Here is a 19,806-nt window from a genome sequence, read left to right as displayed (position 1 = left end):
TTTGTTCATTCACTAAATATATGCGTGCCTACTATGTGCTATTAACTCCTTTCGTTATTCATGGAAAGAAGTTACAGTGGGTTTTGGCTACTTTGTAATTTGCCATGTACTATGATTGCTGATAAAACTAAAGGAATTCAAAGCTTCTGTCAAGGGTCAACCGTAATCTAATTATTTAACATGTAAAGCCTTAAGTCAACATGGAATTATTAGACCCACTCTGACAGTCACACTGCTACCTATTTGGGTAATCATTTCATCAAAGAGAAATAATTCCAAGGCAAATAAGCTTGTACTTGGGAAATTATCATCAGTGTTGAATAGAAAATCAAAATCAGGTCCTCTGCATCAACACATTAATTTACCAATGAACTGGCAGGAGATAAGAAAGTGAAGCAGAAACTGAAAACTGATAACATTATTCACTTTTTCCTTCTAAAATCTCTAAGCTTAGGGGTCAGCCCAGTGGCGCAGCAGTTAAGTTCACACGTTCTGCTTCTTGGCGGCCTGGGGTTCACTGGTTTGGATCCCGGGTGCGGACATGGCACCACTTGGCAAAAGCCATGCTGTGGTAGGCATCCCACGTATAAAGTAGAGGAAGATGGGCACGGATGTTAGCCCAGGGCCAGTCTTCCTCAGCAAAAACAGGGGAATTGGCAGCAGTTAGCTCAGGGCTAATCTTCCTCAAAAAAAAATAAATAAACAAAATAAAATCTCCAAGCTTAGATTGGCTAAAGGTCACCACATCTATAGCCAGCTTACAACCACCACAACAAAAAAGGCAGGAAATGATCAAACTCAATCTGGTTGTGGCCTTGGGAAGGAAAGATGTGACAATAACGTAAAGGTGTGAATGTGGGGACCACACGCCTCAGAATGGAAAAAAGCAGAGCAAAGGGTATTGCTGTGAGAGACAATTTGTAGCATCATTTTCAGATGGAATTTACTGAGCGGAGAACCATACAGTCATTAACATAGTCTAGACCAGTGGTTTTCAAAGCTTGGGCCCTGGACCAGCAGCATCAGCATCACCTGAAAACTTGTTAAAAATGCACATTCCTGGGCCCCAGAAATCTGTGTTTCAGTAAGCCCCCTGCAGGAGAGTCTGATGCACACTAGGGTCTGAGAGCCACTGTGAAAGGCAGCGCTTTCTAGAGCACAGGTCCCAGGGGTGGGCTAGTTGGCATCATCTTTACTGCCTCTGTGCCTTTGTGCCCACACAGGTCCACCTTGGCTGCCGCCCATGAAGTGAACTCCTCATAACCCTTTACTTAGCTTAATCCTACCCATCCTTCGATTTGCAGCAAAAATATCACTTTCTCTGTGGAGCCTTCACTAAAAATTTCCCTCTATAATGGTCTTTCTCACTGTGAATTAAAGCACTTATGGCAAGTTTACACATTTTAGCACTTTATTTCATCAATTAAAGCTTTATCTTTCCACTCAGATTTAAGCCTCATGAGGACACTTTTCTACTCCAAAGCTCCTAGCAGTGACCTGAGCACACTGAAGTGCTCTGTCCATGTTAGCTGATTGACTCATAAGCTCATAAATGCGTAGGCAAACTCTTTTTAAAAAAGAGGATGCTTTGGGGCCAGCCCGGTGGCGCAGCGGTTAAGTTCGCACATTCTGCTTCTCGGTGGCCCAGGGTTCGCAGGTTTGGATCCCGGGTGCGGACGTGGCACCGCTTGGCACGCCATGCTGTGGTAGGCATCCCACATATAAAGTAGAGGAAGATGGGCACGATGTTAGCTCAGGGCCAGGCTTCCTCAGCAAAAAGAGGAGGACTGGCAGTAGTTAGCTCAGGGCTAATATTCCTCAAAAAAAAAAAAAAAGAGAGGATGCTTTGCCAAAAGGCTGGTTTAAGCACAAATAAGAGGATCCAAAGATACAAAATGAAATTTCAAAGCACCTCCCCCTTGGCTCGGCTTGGCATTTGGAACATCTCACAACCTTATAATCCACAAAATCCTTCTGCCTCACCTGAACTTTGGATCAACTCAGGCTTTCCATGCAAGACTCTGACAAGACAACTTGAAACAGAGAACCTCCTTGGGCAATTGACGGGGCAGAGTTAGCTAGGCAGTGCTAGCTAGTTAGCCCTGGGTGGGTGGTGAAGAGAGAAGTGGGGAGTTACTTAACTCTCAGGCAGAGGAATCAAGTTTGTCAGTTCAGGAGTTCTGAACTACTGAATTGCTTTGCGTATTCCCAGAATGGTCTGGCTCTTGCAGTGGTTCTAAATACAGTACCAAAGAAGAACCCACTAGGTGAGCCCCTTGGCCTGAAATGCTGAAACAGATCCTCACAATGGCTGTCCCTATTTCCATCCTACACCCCACACGCTGGCTTCAAGAAACTTGCCTGGGGTTCAGTAGATGAAAAGCAGCAGTTGATAGTAAGTTGTATATTAAAAGTGACTTAGTTCTTGAATATTTCCTATCTATATATTTTTCTTGAGTTGAATGCTGACTTAAGGATACATTTAATGAACTCAAAGATCCAGTTTGATGGAGTGTAGAAAAGGAGGAAGATTGTTGAGAGATAATCTGAAGAAGGAGGCAGAAGCCAGACCATGGAGGGCCTCATTAGCCAAGATGAGGATTTTGGACCCGCTGAAGAGTTTAAGGCAGACGAGCTTCCTGATCTGGCTGCAGTGTGGAGAATGGATTGGAGGGGGTTAGTGTTTTTGCCCAGCCCTACAGACATGTAATAAAACAAAATAATTTGAATGTCATTTCATACCACTGTATCTGAATACCTGGTTATAAATAAAACTTTTCATTTACCAGATGGGAAACTGTTTGTTGAAATGTACCTCAAATCTTGGATCTTTCAACTTATCACAGATTTTGAAATGTACAGTAGAATGACTCACTATGAAGAAAAATAAAATATTACAAACATTCCTCAATCACCAAGCTCCAAGTAATAAATGCATTGAGGAGTCTGTGTTGGGCATATGGAGAAGCATATGTTCCCTCATCCTTTGAGCTGGTGGAGCTGTGAAAGTGAGATTAGCCTCACAAAAAAATGACAGAAAGGGAAATTATATATATATTTATATATATATATATCAAATATGTACATGTTGAATTCTACTATAACAAAGAAGAGAACAAAAATTTATAAATCTACAGGAACTCATCAATCCTGTACTAAGAGACAGGATAAATTTATGACTGGGTTGTATTAAGCTTATACTCTAATAAAAGTGCTACATTTCTGGAGAATGATTTGGCCTAAAGAACTTTTCAAATCCAGGGAGTAAGGAGTGATACAATAATGGGTTTCAATCATTTTGGTTTATGAAAATATTCAAATATTTTTATAGAATCATCATGGAAAATCTTAGCTGTATCCAGGTGTGGTTACTGTATGAAAACTCATCAAGTAGTTCACTTGTAATTTCTGCAATTTTTTAGTGTTCATATTGCAGTAGAAAGTTAAAAAAAAATCTTAGCTGTATCAGTGCACACCAGCCTGACTTCCAACCACATCGTGCATGAGGCACAGGGCAAGAGAAGGCTCTGCAGTAGGTTCAGACTGCAAAATGGGCAGCCTTACTGCTCAAGCCACATGACTATGGGATTCACTGATTCTACCATATACATATCATGTAGAAGCTGTCAGATCAGTAGAACTTTGGAACGGACTCTGAAATGCATAGCTTGGGGATGACACCCAGCAGTGTTGGGGCACTGTCCTTCAAGATTTGATTTTTACTTTGAATCAACAGCCATTATATGCTACCATGTGCCTAACAAATAAACTACATGGGTCCATGAGCTAAGGGTGAAAGTAAAAGAGGCCTCTTTCACCAGTGCTTCTGATGATCCACTTGGGGAAATTGTGTTTTCCATTCCCATAACTCCCCATTAGCTCTGTGGGAGTGTAGGTCCTGGTTTCCATGGGGTGAGTTGGGGTGCACACACCTCTACCAGGGGACCATGGAGAATTCCACAAAACCTAATGTTACAGCTGCCATCTGGTCATCTTTGGCTTCCCATGCCAGCAGTCTAGCAGGCAAAGAAAGGAGTTACTATGCTGGCAAGGTAACTAACCCTAATTATCACTGAGGAGCTGGAGTTGCTACTGCCTAAGGGAAGCAGGGAGAAGTTCTGTGACTTAAGAGATTCACCAGGGCATCTCTTGATGCTTGCATGACTGGTAATAACCATAAGCAGGAGACATTCTGAGAAAGGAATGGTAACCACAGGTTTGACCCCTCAGGGATGAAGGGCTCAGTGACGCCACGAGCAAGCAACATAAATAAGCAGATGTGATGGCCAAGGGTGAGGGGAAGCTGGAATAAGTGATAGAGGAATGTAATGAAGATTAGCACTTGCAGACTCAGGAATAATTGCAGCAGGGGATACTCTAGCTTGTCCCACTAACTCTACTGTAAGAAAACTGTTTTTTTCTGAAGAAGTTTTGACCAGCCACCACCTTGAGGAATCAATCATAAGACTCAGAGAACTTAACATGGCTAATGAGTGGATTTCAGTGGTGCAAGGGATAGACCAAAGCAGATGTTGTCAATATCCACATATCCTCTTGCCCTTACCACTCAGTTGGCCGTGGCCTGCCTTTTGCTGTCAAAATCTCTATCTTCCAGCAAGACAGTTTGGAAGTGCCAGCGAATAATAACCCCCAGAGCAGCTTCAACCAATGATTGATGGAAGTTGCTGTATAAATACCTCAGCATCCTTGCTCCTTTGGTGGGATAACTCTGAGATGTGCCTTTCACACTGACTCTAGGAATTTCCCCAGAAGGTTTAAGTTTGATTACTCCTATGGTAGTTGGCTTGATTACACTAATCTTTATTTGCTGTCTTTCTTTCTTTATCTCACTTACCCACTCCCCTTCCAGTTTCCTCCTCTTAGAAAATAAACTACTTTCACTTGAATCCTTGTCTCAGGGTTTGCTTCTTGGGGAAATGTGAAATAAGATATGCCTGAGACACTTAGTGTTCATCTCACTTAATCTTTGTTTCAGGAATATTGAGAAACTAGTCCAAGGTCATTTAACTAATAAATATGGCTACTGGACTTTGAACCCAAGTCTTTCTGACTTCAAAACCCATGCTCATTCCACTACTCCATGTTTCTTTCCATCCAACCTGGTTGACGTTTGGTAGGTAAGTTGTATTTTCCAGCACTGAGGATGTTTGGCTCCATTCAACCTCCTGATTGAGGATACCAGGTTTTTGACCCAAAATCAAGTTTGTGGTCTCAAGGCTGATTCCCAAATTGGAGCCATGTTATTCAAGGTATCTAGGGACTGATTTCAACCAGATGGTTCCTGTCATGGATTACTGGCCAAATTTATACCAGAGACCATAAGTACATGATTCAGAGAACAAAGGCAAGGGCATAAATAAAGAGAAACTGAGAGTGAAAACCCTAAAGGGGAAAAACAAAAGCAGGGAAGAAGCCCCATATTAATCACTACATTACTCTTGGCTTTCCAAAATGGATCCTTCAAAATCTTTCTGTCTACCAGATAATAAATACCCTTTTACAGGGAGTTCAAGAAAGGTCTCCTTTGGCATCACACTTCTGGTAAGTGCAGAAACCCAATGAGAAAGTAATTCAACATTCTTTCCACTTTTTCACACTTCTAGTAGGTCCTTTTACTGTGTTTGGATAATTGGTAAAATTTGCCACTTTCTGAAACATATAGGTCTTTACTAACACAGCAGTATTGAAGGATTGTTTAATAAGTACTTATGTAACGAGTGCCTTAGTAGGCACATTAGCTCATTTAATCCTCGTGACTCTGCCATGAGAGTATCTCAGAAGTTAAGGAAAAAGATGCTTTAAGATGGAAGAAGTAGACAATGGTATTGCATGCTGTTTTCAAGTAGAACAATAATGCTGTATTGTGTTTATGTCTCAACTTCCTCACCAAAATTTAAACAATTTCATATATGGGGAGACTGGAGATCACATAGGTTAACTAACTTTCCAAGACCACAAAACTACAGAAGTCTGCCAACCGTGTCTGTTTAATGCGAAAACCTAGAGTTGTTTTCTATGATCCCACTGCTGACTCCATTGCTATATTCTTATTTATTTAATACCTTTAAACCATAATAGGAAAGGAAAAATATGAATAGATATCTAGGTATATCAAATATCTAGTTCGCCTGACATTTTCACTTCTTTTAATAACTACTCCACAGACACGTGATTTTCTCTCTGAAAATCTTCTCAAAGATTCAACTGCTTGTCCATCCACACTCTGGAACAGCCACTTAAGAGCTTTAGTGTTAAAAGCTCTCCTTACTTCTCTGGCTGCTGGCTCCATGTCAAAGCTTGGCACCTCATCAGAGTACAAGCTCTCTAAGCTCTTTTCCTCAGTCCCGTGGAAGAGCCTGTCAGCAGCAGCTGGGAGACCAAAGCTCTTTTGTATCCTCCTCCCCAGAGGGTCTTCCCTGAGGATACTCCTAAGCTACCTTCTCAATAAGACCATGCTTCCCACGCCTTAGCTTTACCACTCAGATCAAATGTTTGAAAAGAGCTAAATGTGCCATCTAATCTGAAAAATCTGAACAGTACTACAATAACTCATTTATTCCTTCATTCACTCATTCATTCAAAAAATATTTGTTGGCTGATTTCTATGTGCTAGGCCATGGAGACACAACAGTAAGCAAAAACCAGTCACTAGTTTAACAGAATTTAGTAGAGAATAGGTATGTAGTTTAAATGACCATACAAATACAGATGAAATTACCACTATGAAAACTCAATGAAGGAAAAGCAAAAGATGCTATTAGAAGACGCAGTAAGAGGAAGTGAACTAGTCTTTGGGGTTGATGAAAGGCTTCCCTTTCAGAACTCCCATTGGAGCTGAGATATGAAGAAAAGCTGACATTAACTAGGTGAAAAAGGAAGAAGACATTTTAGGGAAAGGGAAGAGCATGTACAAAGATCCTGTGGCAGAAAGGAGCATGGCATGGCAAAGAAATATAAAAAGGCTAATGTATAGAGAGCAGAATCACACGGTAGTGTAGTACTGGAAGAGGTTGCAAAGGTAGGTAAGCCACATCTATATAGGTCTTATAGGCCATGCTAAACTTTTCTGTGTATATTTAAGGACAAATGGGAATTCATGGAAGGTTTTTAAGCCACAGTGTGAAATCATAAAATTTAGTTTTGAAAATAGATTTGGGTTTGAGAAATCTCTGGCTATAGTCTGGAGAATACTGGAAATGGGAATCAACATATATATACAGGAAGAAAACTAAGAGGTCATTGCGGTAGTCAGGAGAGAGATGATGCTTCAGGACTAAGGCAAAGGTGGTGCCATGGATAGCAGATATTAGGAGTTAAAATTAATGAGACTTGGTAATGGATTGGATCTGGTAGGAGAGCAAAAGGGAGGTGTTCTGGCTGCCTCCTAGGTCTCCGACTTGTACAACTACATGCAGGTACCATTAGCCAAAGTAGGGAAAAATAGAAGAGAATCAGTTTGGAAGGAAGTATCCTCAGTTCAACTTCAGTCATGTTGAGTCTGAGGCGTTTTCATGTTTGCAGGCATAAACCTCAGAAAGGCATTCATGTAGGGTTGGTACCCATGGATAAAAAGGTCGGTAGTCCTAGAAAGGGTTAAAATTAGAGATATGCATTTAACGACACATAAGGAGTACACGAAGCCATAGGCATGTATGAGTTCCCCTGGAAAACATTCTATGATAGAATGCTAAAGACATTTACTATTTAATGGCCAGGTCAAAGTAGATGAACCTGCAAAGGAGACAGAGAAACTTCATTGTCTACCTCTTCCCTCACCATTAACATCTAGCACATGCCTTACCTGGAGAAAAATAATTAAATGCATTTATTGAAAGATTGAACGAACACATCTTGGTGAACTAGGTAAAAGGAAAGACCCACGTAGCATGTTAATATAATGAAGCCAAAGTCAGCCTAATGTATTTAGGGAAGGAAAAAAAGCATAAAATTCCCAAACAGGATTACATTGAATAAAACCATAATAGAAACAAAAGCATAGTTGGAAGAATATCTACAGCTCAGAATGGACTGGCCATGAATCAAAACATCATGTTGTTATCATAAAAGAAAACGAACAGCGTAAAACGAATGGGCTGTTTACTCACACTGATTACGCTACTCGGATTCAGTGTGCAGTTATGACCTACTTAGCTAAGGAAGACCCGAAAAATATTTTGAAATATTTAAGGAATCACACGAAGATGAAAATTTTAAAAATAATAAAAAGCATTATAATGCAACAGTATAATTGACTAAGATAGTTTTCTTTCTTGAACATTTATGTGAAGGCACAGTATGGTGTCATGGTATTATCCTTGAGACTAATATATTCTCCACATGCCATAGTTTAATCTAGTATGAAACTGATTACCTTTTCTAAATCAACTCACATTGTTAGCCTGTACCACCGATAGAGATAATGAATACAGTACATTTTACTTACTGCTTTGAAAATACATTTATTTTCCCTAAAGCAAACTCTTGTAAACTCTCTTCCAGGGGTTGTGGGGAACACAAAAAATTATATTTTTACCAGTTTCTATAATTCATAGGCTTTCTCTAGTAATCCTATAGGCAAATTTATAGTCCACACAATTGTTGATACATTTGTTAACTCTTATTTTAAGTCTTAATTTCAAGTCTTCTTCTCATCTACTTTTAACTCAATATCTTATTACATTTAGTATTGTTAAAAGCTGATTTAAATTCTTACTGAAACAATGCACAGATGTAAATAAATAAGCAAATAGGTAAAAAAATTACTAAGATCCTTCATAATATTAAATATTTCAGTCATCTCTCCTCTCAGCCTCACCTTTTCCAAAAATAAAAGCCTAATAATTTTTAGTTTGTCATCATCTGACCCATGTATTTCCCTGAATAGTTCATTTTAGTTGCTAAGGTGAGGAATGAAGTTTTGAAGGATAATTTCGGGGTGAAAAACTCACAGAAACAGCTAATGTACGTGAGGGAAATGGATGGAAAGGTGGATATTTTTAAGGTCACATGGTAGTTGTCCAGGAATCTCCATTGCAATGTTTGACAAATGCAAATCAATAACTTGAGTTATTTTGATATTACTTTTATTACTACCCTGGGTTGCTCTGACTACACCACTGCTCTGAACGTGTTGGGTCATAAATCACATGGATCATGCCTTTCTAAGTAGACTATATGGACCCGTTAGAGAATAACTATGAGAAAGTATTGCACTCATGAGCCAGCCCTGATGGCCCAGGGGTTGAAGTTCAGTGTGCTCCACATCAGCAGCCCAGGTTCAGTTCCCAGACACAGACCTACACCACTCATGTGTCAGTGGCTATGCTGTTGCAGTGGCTCACGTACAAAAAGTGGAAGATTGGCAACAGATGTTAGCTCAGGGAGAGTCTTCCTCAGCAAAAAGAAGGAAGATTGGCAAAAGATGCTAGCTCAGGGTAAATCTTCCTCAGCAAAAAAAATAAATTAATTAATTAAAAATGAAGTTTCTTTTTACTTTAAAAACATTTTTATCTGAATAAAATTAAATTGTTTTCATTATAGGAAATTTGGAAAACATAGGAAACAATACAGATAAAAATTAAAATTGCTTGCAATCCAACATAACAAAGATAAAAACTATAAACTCTCTAGTATATATCCTTTCAATATTTGTTTTTCTATGCATACTTTTTAAATGATATATGAATAGCAGTAAGGCATAGTTCACCACTTCTCAATTGTACCCCACCTTCCAGTAACTATTCCTCCCCTGGGAAACAGGCTCTCACATCCAGTAAGTTTGGAGGATCTGCATACTAGACCCCTCCCTTGGAGATAAACACTATGCATTAGTATATCAGAGCCCTGGCAAAGTGGAACTCTAAAAAGAGACTTTACGGGGTGAATTACTGACAATCTGAGATTTTTCATGCACACCTGTTAACATCCCTCTGAACTACTCTCCCTTTGAAAGGTGAAGGTGGAGTTCTCAGGAGCTTGAGCTTTGGAAGCAGACAAGCCCAGGTTCAGAGTCTGCCTCCCAGCTTTGTTCCCTTTGGTAGTTGCTACCTACACATCACTTTACTCTCCATGAAAGAAGCACATGAGTACTTACCTCACAGACTGGTGTGAGGTTTAAAAGAGAGAATGTACTTGAAGCACTTGCATGGCTGGTACACAGTTATCACTCTAAAAACTCGACTGGCTTTGATAATGTCATAATTACAAACTTGCAGTTTCCTCTTAAATGTACATCATTTAATATTTTCCAAAATCGGCCCTTTTGATGACCCCACAGTAGTCTATCGTATGACTACCCATAATTAATTTCCCTAATTCCACACTGTGGGACATTTATTTCCTTTTTTTTCTTTCACAAATTATGCTTCATTGAATATCCTTACATACAAAACTTTGTCAACAGCTCTGATTAATTCCTTATGATTGATTCTTAGAAACGGAATTGCTGGATACAGGGGCAGAAATATTTTTTAGGTTTTTGACACAGCTCACTAAACTGCCCTCCAGAAAGCTTGTATCAAATTGCATTTCCACTCTGGGCTGAGTAATCACCCCCATGTTCTAATCTTTGTGTTAGGATAATAGTGGAGATTGGTTGCTACACAGAAGCAGAAAGAAAGAAAAGTCTTATTACATATACGCTTGCTTTAGGTATAGAAAAGAGAATGAAGTTAAACAGAAGTCGCTCTTTGAAAGATAAACCCACTTCTCTGCTGACTTCCCAGGCCTCTAGCAGGGCCGGATGGAGCAAGCCTGCAGGTGGAAGACTTGCAGAGCGACCCCTAGAGGGGGATGATAATGCCAACGGTTATAGACTAAGACAAAAGCAGACAATGCAAATAGATTAAAGCAAATGTGATAACAACGTGAAGAATAAGTATGTTTAGAAATTTGGGAACTCATCAGAATGACACAGGTCGTTTACTTGACTTCCACTGTAAAAGATCCAGTTGCTTAATTTGTTATTTTTGCAATAATGATTATTAAAGAGTAGGCTATTTAACTCTCAATGATATAAGAGTATATTTAAACGCAAGCTGGAGGGTATTGCAAAGACAGGGTATTAAAGGCATTCAACTTCTAAGACTCAATCATAAGGAATTAATCAGAGATACTGAAAAACTTTTATGCGTAAGTGAAGTAAAAACAATACACTGAAGTCCTTGAAGGTAGAGTCTATGTCTCATTGATCTTGGATTCCCCATTAACTATATGGGAACAGGCACATAATAGGTAAATAGTGTGTGTCTGTTGTGTCTATAGACATTCTGTGCATGAGGCTTTCACATCCTCTATTTATGGGTAGGACTCTTGTTTCTCAAGAGAGAGATACAGTCAGTCAATTTAGATGGTAAAATCACTGATAGTGTATTTCCAAGATAAATCAAGAATGTATGGGGATTAATAATATCTCCTTCAGCGATATATGATATATTTATTCACAGATACCAAGGAAAGGTACTGTCTAATGATATATTCAGCAAAGAAGCAAACTGGCATTCCACATAATGCCACAAAATGTCATCAGATCATTCTGGAAGTACATTTCATGCTTTAAATGATTTTTTCTTATATTTAAATGCTACAAATTAAATAATAAAAGTGAAAGACCCTATTCATAATTTTAAAAGTTATTCCTCTCTCAACTTTTATCTAAGGCTCTGAGTTAGTTTCATGAATTATCCAGTTTTGCTTTTTTTAATAATTAGTTGGAGAACTGTCAAATTCCCAGTCATAGATCAAGAAAGATGAATTTTAAAATGGTTAGGTAATTAGCTAAAATAGAACTAAATTTCAAAAATTCACATTTTTCCATTACATCAGTTAAGCTATAAGTTAGCAGAATTATCATGAGGCCTGTATCTTGGATTCTTGAGCTAAAAAAAAGAGAAATAATACTCTTTACTTACCTGTGTATTGTAAAAAGTTGTAAGTTCTTTTTGTAAGGTTCATTTACTTCCATGGATAAAAATTTCTATTAAACTTTAAAGGAATCATAGAATTATAGATAACATGGCATTTAGAGGCTCTCACCTGAGTAAGGAAGGGTAGAAATGTGATATGCAAGAAAACCAATGTAATGGTTGCTTGAAAAATGGCTTTAAGGAATCTGAGGCAGAATCATCCATGCCATACTGAAAAGTCCTAGGGAAATAAAAATAATTATTTCAGAATATGTAGGAAACATTCACTATGAAGACCATCAAAACTTTTTTTTTTTTTTTTTGAGGAAGATTGGCCCTGTGCTAACTGCTGCCAGTCCTCCTCTTTTTTACCAAGGAAGACCGGCCCTGAGCTTACATACATGCCCATCTTCCTCTACCTTATGTGTGGGATGCCTACCACAGCATGGCTCACCAAGCGGTGCCACGCACACAGCCGGGATCCGAACCTGCGAAGCCTGGGCCGCCAAAGCAGAACGTGAGCACTTAACTGCTGCGCCACCGGGCTGGCCCCAAAACTTTATTTTTACTAAGTACTTAAAGTTAATGATTTTACATAAAATGGTATTGTGCTAGAAAGGATATCTACTTCATCCACTTGGGATTTATGTTAATAGATGGCTCAGAGGCCTCTATATAACAATCCTTATACTTGGGAAGGTATGACAACATCATTATCATTTAGTTAAAAAAAAAAAACAAACTTCCATTATAAAATTTGTCAAGTAAATGCAGAAGGAATAGCACAATGAATACCAATTACATCTTCCTCCTTAACCTGGATCCAGTAAATGTCAATATTTTGTCATATTTGCTTCATTAATTAATTAGGGTAAAAAAGTTTAACCTAAAGGTACTTCTTTTTACTATGTAAAGTGATTTATAAATACTCAGCAACTAATGAGAATTTATAATTAATTTTGTATGCTCCTAAGGGCCTACACAGGCCTTGTAAAGACGAATTTAACTGTAAAATATATGACTATGATTTGAAAATTAGAACAATCTGGCCAGAATATCTGGTCTACAACTATCTTTGGAAAAGTGACTGTAACATTTTTCTAGGTTGGCCCGAATTCCACAATAAATCTTGAGGTAATAAGGAAGGATTTGTTACATAAAATCTTAGTAGATAGCTCGGCTAATAAAAACTTTATACTAACAGAAGACTATATTTGCCTACATGGAGTTAAGAGAGACAACTGGGACTATTTTAGAAATGGAATTGTTTAAAGTGGTACTATTTCTCGTTATATATAGTACAGGAGCAAAAATGTGTTTTAAATAATTTGTAGAACAGAATTCCATTTTGAAAACCCTGTCTTTTCGTTCCACATCCTGCTTCTTGTATCCTCACATTTTCCAAATTTGACCTGTCTCTCCCCTGTTTGTCTTGCCAAGTAGAACACCTTCTAATTAAATATACTTTGACTATTTTTAGGCTTTTACTATACAATCTCCTCTTCGAAAGCCATTCTTTTCTAAACAAATTTCAGAATGGAATGATATTTCTTAAATAGGCTTCCAACAGGCTGTCGTATTTCCATTCCATGTGTCCACTGTGTGAACTAGAGAGATGGGCAGAAGCTAGGTCAGGTTGCCAGGATGTGCCTTTCGAAGCAGTCTGGACTTCGTACTAGCGATGAGGAATCACTGAGAATTTATGGCATGGGAGTGATAGCAGCATTTTACTTTTTAGAAAAATCACTTGAGCACTAGCAAGGAGGGTGGACTGGAGAGAATCAAGCCTTTCCTCCTGGGGAAGGGAGATCATGAAGATGATATTGTGTAGACCAGGTAGAAGAGGACAAGGTCCCAAGGTAAGAAGCAAAGGAGATAGTAAGTAGGAGACAAATATAAAAAAATATGAAATTAATAGAATTAACAATATTCATCCCCTAAGACATGGTGTTGGAATGGCATGAAAGGGAAAGTAGAAGCAGAAAGAGTTAAGGGAAAAGCAGAGGCCTGGGATGACTTGCAGGTATTTTACCTAGTTTTAGATATGTTGAGGGAGCTACAGACATTTGAAGTACATCCAAAGAGAGACATCCAATAGAAATTTGGATATACAACAGATATCTTGGTTGAAGATATTGATATGGAAGTTATTAACATAATGGTGAAGCCATGGGAGTAGGTGAATTCACCGAAAGAAAGAGTATAAGATGAAAAGATGGTCAAGGACAGAACTTTGGAGCACACCAGCATTGAAAGGGTAAGGTCAGAAGAAGCTCTCAAATGAAATCAAGAGGAATAATCAGTGAAGTAGGCAAAGAGCCAGGAGAAAGGGATGTTAGGGACGCCAAGGGAAGAGAAATGGCCAAGTGTGTCAAAAGCTGCAGAGAGGGTAAGTGAATGAGGGGACAAAAATTGGAGTTAGTGATTGGGAAGGCATGGACGATCTGGCCTATCTTGTTTGTTTAGCATGATGAGGGTGATTGCAGTGCACTGAGTGAACAGTCGGTGGACAAATGGAGACAATCAGTGCAAACTATGTTTTAGGAGGGAAACACAATAGTAAAGAAGGAATATTTTTTAATACAAGAGAGTCCTGGGGCAAAGAACCAGAAGATGGGAAGAATATTTAAAAGACTAAGACCATGAAATAGGAGGTAAAGGTGATCAAGGGCTCAGGTGAAAAGATTTGTTTTGGTTGGAAAAAGAGATACATTGATCACCAATCAATGGTTGCAGAGGTGAGCAGGGATAAAGATAATTATTAAGAATGGAGATAAGAAGTTAAAGTGCATTCATGATGGTCTGGGTTTTTTCAGAGAAGTATAGGAGCAAGGCCATCTGCTAACAAACAGGGGGATGGGGCAAAGTGGAGGGTTTGGCCAAAGTGGAGATAGATGGAAGAGGGAGCAACCCAGAGAAAGGACAAAAAGTAGGATTGTCAGAGGGTACAAAAGGAATCTGAGTGATTTTCGCCAGCGGTGTTCCAGAGTCTGGATAGAAAGGCCAAGAAAGAAGGGTGCAGAGGAAGGACATGCAATAGCAAGGGAGGTAGGAAGAAGATGGTGCTAGAATAATGGGAGAGGAGATGCGGCAAGGAGTCTGGAAAGAAAAGCAGCCTCAAAGGAAGGGACAGACTGGGGTGATAGGATGGGACAAGAGAAGGAGGGCTTGATGAGAGAGCAAGAGGGACTGGAGGCTGTGGTATCACAGCCTCTGCCTACTCTTCCACCAACCTCTTTGAGCCCTTTGCATAAATCCCCATTTGTCCAGTTACCTGGAGCCACCTCATATCTCCAAGAATGAATACTCTACCTAGAATGCCCTCACTGTCGTGTTCAGCTAGCTCCACAGATTGCTCTACCTCAAAACTTTCTCTAAGTCTTCCCTGACCACCTTGTCTAAAATATATCCCTTCTCACCATCTCATCCCTCTCTATGCCCTTATGTTGCTTTGCTTCTTCTTAGGACTTAACTCTACCTCCCTCCTTTTACATTTACTTTTTGCTGTCTGCTCCATACCTAAGGGTAGAGTTATTGAAGATCTTTTAGAGGGAGTGCATGGGCACATGCAGGAGCTCTGGAGCCAGACAGCCTGGGTTTGTACCTTGGGTGGGCTCTTTAGTAGAAGTGTAATCTTATTTGGTAATTTATTTAGTTTCAGTTTTCTCATTTGTAAAATGAGGAAAATAACCACCTCACAGGGTCAGTGTGATGACTGAGATAATGCATATAAAGGAATTTGCAGTGTACGTTATAAGGGCTCAAAATACCTAAAAGATTACTAGTATGATAACAGTTGCAAACACTTCTTACAAAGGTCTACAACTATCTCAAAACTGACATGGAATTCCTAATAGTCTAAATAGTTGCCTAGTTACAGTTTTATCCTCAAGATTAGAAAAAATAATGGAGGATCTAATAATAATGGAATGGTTATTTGGTGCCAAAATTTCTTAGACTACAAACCACTGGCAATACAATACTCCCAGAACATTTCTGCTGGTACCTAAACTCCTTTACTCCACTGATGGTGTCTCAGTCGTTATTTGGCTATAAGAAATTTTATGGCAGATGTTTATGGTCTCAGAGGGGGTGGGATCTGTATGAACATTTAATTCCACAGCAAGATCCCAAATTAGTTTCATTATTCTGGAGAGCATAACAGGGTGAAAATTGGCCCACAAGCCTCAATGGGGGAATGAAATGATGAGCGAGCTATTAGAGAACCTCTAATGATGTTTCTGTATACCGTTAAAAGAGAGGATGCTCTAAATAATTCATGGTGGAGAGTAAAATACAATCATAGGAGCCACAGAATTATATTTGCCACAAGACCCCAAAGAATTTTGATATAGCAAATTTAAATAGTCCTTTAAAAATAAGTAATTTTCTATAGGTTGAAGCAGAATATAATTCTTCACATTTCCAAGTTAGTAGAAGCTTTGTTTAAGGGGAAAAAATGAATTTGGAGAAATTCTTTGCCTTTGCCCTTCCCCTAACATCAACTAGCCCATGCCCCTTCCCTCTCATAACATCATATTGGCCCTGGGCTGAACACACCACATCACCTGAGCACTCGACCCCAGATTCAGTCTCTTTTGGTTCTCATATCTACAATTATATTGCCTGCCTGCCTTTTTTCATTAAAAAACTGATTGACTCCTTGGGCTTATGTAGCCAGCTGCTGCTATAATGAAATAAATGCAATGCACATCAAAAGTGAGAACAATTGATAAACTAAAAAGAGTTAGCCAGGTTTTTTTATGCCTCCCTTGTGCCACCCTGATTTTTGGCTGCCCTCCTGGGAGAACTGCATCCCATAATATGATGATAATGGAATAAACATCCAGGATGGAATCAAGGAAGCCCAAGGATGTAAGTTCCACAAGGCCAGAGGGATCACGTCAGATATCTTGTATCATGCGCCTACCACAATGCCTAAGCCGTTGGTGGTGCTCAATAAACAAAAATACCAGGAGAAGAGCACAACTTCAGAAAAAGTAGAATTAGGTTGAAACTGAACTATTGAGACAGCACTGGAATACCTGAGATAACTGAGGACATGGGAGCCTTTCTGATGGCCCTAAAATCACAGACAACTAACCATGAATATGTAGATAACCAAATTCAATCCACTTCACCACTTTAAACATAATTCTTAGTCACTGCTTTGCTTTCATAAACCAGCATTACTCCTGGGACTATAAGTAGTTGCCTAAATGTCATGAAGAGAGAGAAATCAAAGTAAGACAGTGCAGTAAAATATGGCTCCCACATTTCTCCTGCCCCCTGGCTTGTGTTTCTCATCATGAAGATAACTCTTCGAGGTAAGAAAATGATGATTTGAAGTTAGAAAACGACTGGCACAGTGCCTGGCTTATAGTAGGTACATACTGTTAAAAACTGGTAAAAAAGAAAGAAGAGAAAAAGAGAAAGAATGAGTAGAAGGTGCTGTCAGATCTGCTTAGTGGAAAGGAGGAGGAATTTTTGAGGTCATATTTGAAGAGCACTGTTGGGTGGTACACAGCCAAGGGACCGTCTGAGAACAGGACATATGGTCGAGAAAGAGAACAAGACTTGACCCCAGAGTATAGAGCAGGACCCAGCTAGTCAAAGATCCAGGGCACAGGCCTTCTCCAAAGTTAATGACTGGCCCTTCACCCTCACCTAAGGGTTTTGTCTTATTAGGACCACACACAAAGCTATTTTTAAAAAATTTTTTAATAGAGATTTCCCCTGTAAAATAATGTTTAGAGGGAATGAAACAAAGAAAGTCATTTAGTCTAAACAAAATGGCTATGACAACTAACGTCACTTTCTGGATCATTCTGAATTCTACCAGACACATTTTTGGTTTTTTACATTTAAAAAATTTTTATTTTTTTCCATTCAGTCTGCATTCATTTTTTAATATCTTTATTGAAACATATAATTCACATACCACAAATTTTACCCATTTTAAGAGTACAACTAAATGATTTCTATTATATTCACAGAGTTGTGTAACCTTCACCACTATCTAATTTTACAACATTTTTATTGGCCTCAAAAGAAACCCTGTCCCCATCAGCAGGTACTACCCAATCTCCCTCCCTCTCAGCCCCTGGGAACCACTAATCTACTTTCTGTCTCTATGAATTTGCCTATTCTGGACATTTCTAATAAATGGAATCATACACTATGTGCACTCTAACATCTGGCTTTTTTCACTCAGCATAATGTTTTTGAGGTTCATCTTTGTTGTTGCATCGATCAGTCCTCTATTCCTTTCTATCGCTGAACAATATTACACTGTATGGATATGCCACATTTTGTTTATCCATTCATCAGTTGATGGACATTTGGGTTCTTTCTACTTTGTACTATTATGAAAAATGCTACTGTAAACATTTGTGTACAAACCTTTGTGTGGACGTGTGCTTTCATTTCTTTTGGGTATACACCTATGAGTAAAATTTCTGGGTCATATGACCATATGCTCAACATTTTATGTAAGCATATTCTATGCATAACATTTGGAGGAACTACCTGTTTTCCAGAGTGTGCCAGACAATCTCGTGGTATGAAAAACAAAGTTTTATCCAACGTTTTCCATTTTACGAGTGAAATAGTTTTAAATAAATAAATAAATAAATAGGCTGAGACCATAACATCAAAACACCTAGCACTAGTTTGAAAAGAAACTATAGACACAGCATTGAAATACCTTGGAATTTAGGGATTCAAAAGCCACATGAGTGATACCAAGTGAATCCCAAGATAGGTCTGCTGTTCCCTGGCTTAATGATCATGAACATTCTGGCCTATTTCTGATGACTCCAGTCTTTGGCATGTCGGCACTTGTACTGAAATTCATTGTTGCATGTTATTAAATGTTGTAACATTGGGGACGGTCAATTTTCAAAAGTTTGCACTTTTAGGGGTTTTTATATGACACAACAAAACATTTTGGGGACGTATATATATGTCTACACACACACAAATACATAATCTAATTTTAACATTAAAAATTATACGTTCCTAAATTACTTGAGGGCAGATATTTCATCTTGCTCACTGCCGTACCCCTTGTGTTTAATCCTTGTGCTTAATCATAGGGGCTAGGGAGGCAATAACATTTGTTGAATTGAAACTAAATTGCATTTTCCTAAAATTCTAAGAATTAATTTTTAATTTGCGATATACAAACTAAAACTAATACTCTCTGCAAGCAAAACACAACATATGAAACCATTGTCTGGGTATGTGTGTGCATGTGCACTCAGTACGCTTCTGAATGTGCAGTGCAACTGCCTTTACGAAACAACTACAGGCGATAAGCATTTTGGAAAATACACGGTGAATATTTTATGTTTCAGCAGGTCTCTTTCCCTGTAGGACAAACCTAAAGTGCTCCTTTTACAACATTCTAACAGAAATCTACAAAGGAGAGTTAAAAAAGAACACGCATTTTTGCAAAAATGTTTCATTCTTCCCGTAAAGATTTTAAAATCATATATTCCTGCCCTGGAATTTAGTGGTCCTACGCTAAGCTCAGAAAGGAAAATACATTCAGTTTATCTGTCAGAACTACTTGGAAGAAAGGCGGCCACCTTCAAAAAAGGCATATCACATAGAGTGACAAATGTCAGGTGCAGTTTATAAAAAATTCAATACTATCGACATCTGATTGTTCTTTCCCCAAGTCCTCAAAGCACACAGTTTAATTTTTAAATGTGAGATAGAGATATAATTTTTTCTAAAATGCTAATAATACGACAACCTCATATCCTGACTGTGAAAAGAAGCTAAATAAGTCAATAGGCTTCTTGCAACACACTTACAATTTTTTCCCTAGTTGGTGAGGAACAGCTGCCCTGTAGATTTCCTTTGTCAATACAAA

General features: G+C 38.7%; 1 protein-coding gene across 50 annotated transcripts in view; it reads right to left on the bottom strand.

Annotated features, from left to right (window-relative positions):
• KIAA0825 (KIAA0825 ortholog) overlaps positions 1-19,806 on the bottom strand; it is a 366,519-nt gene that overhangs the window by 224,441 nt on the left and 122,272 nt on the right. For all 50 annotated transcript variants that reach the window (XR_011525681.1, XR_011525671.1, XR_011525683.1 and 47 more), the window contains one exon: positions 12,055-12,165. Coding sequence is in view for 33 of the 50 variants with exons in the window: in XM_070571368.1 (XP_070427469.1) it covers positions 12,055-12,165 (111 nt within the window). In the remaining 17 variants the exon portion in view is untranslated. The remainder of the gene's footprint in view (positions 1-12,054; positions 12,166-19,806) is intronic.

This window comes from Equus przewalskii, chromosome 13, assembly GCF_037783145.1.
Source record: "Equus przewalskii isolate Varuska chromosome 13, EquPr2, whole genome shotgun sequence".
In the NCBI taxonomy this organism is placed as follows: Eukaryota; Metazoa; Chordata; class Mammalia; order Perissodactyla; family Equidae; genus Equus; species Equus przewalskii.
Note: the sequence above shows the minus strand (reverse complement) of the source record. Positions and strands in the feature narration are given on the sequence as shown.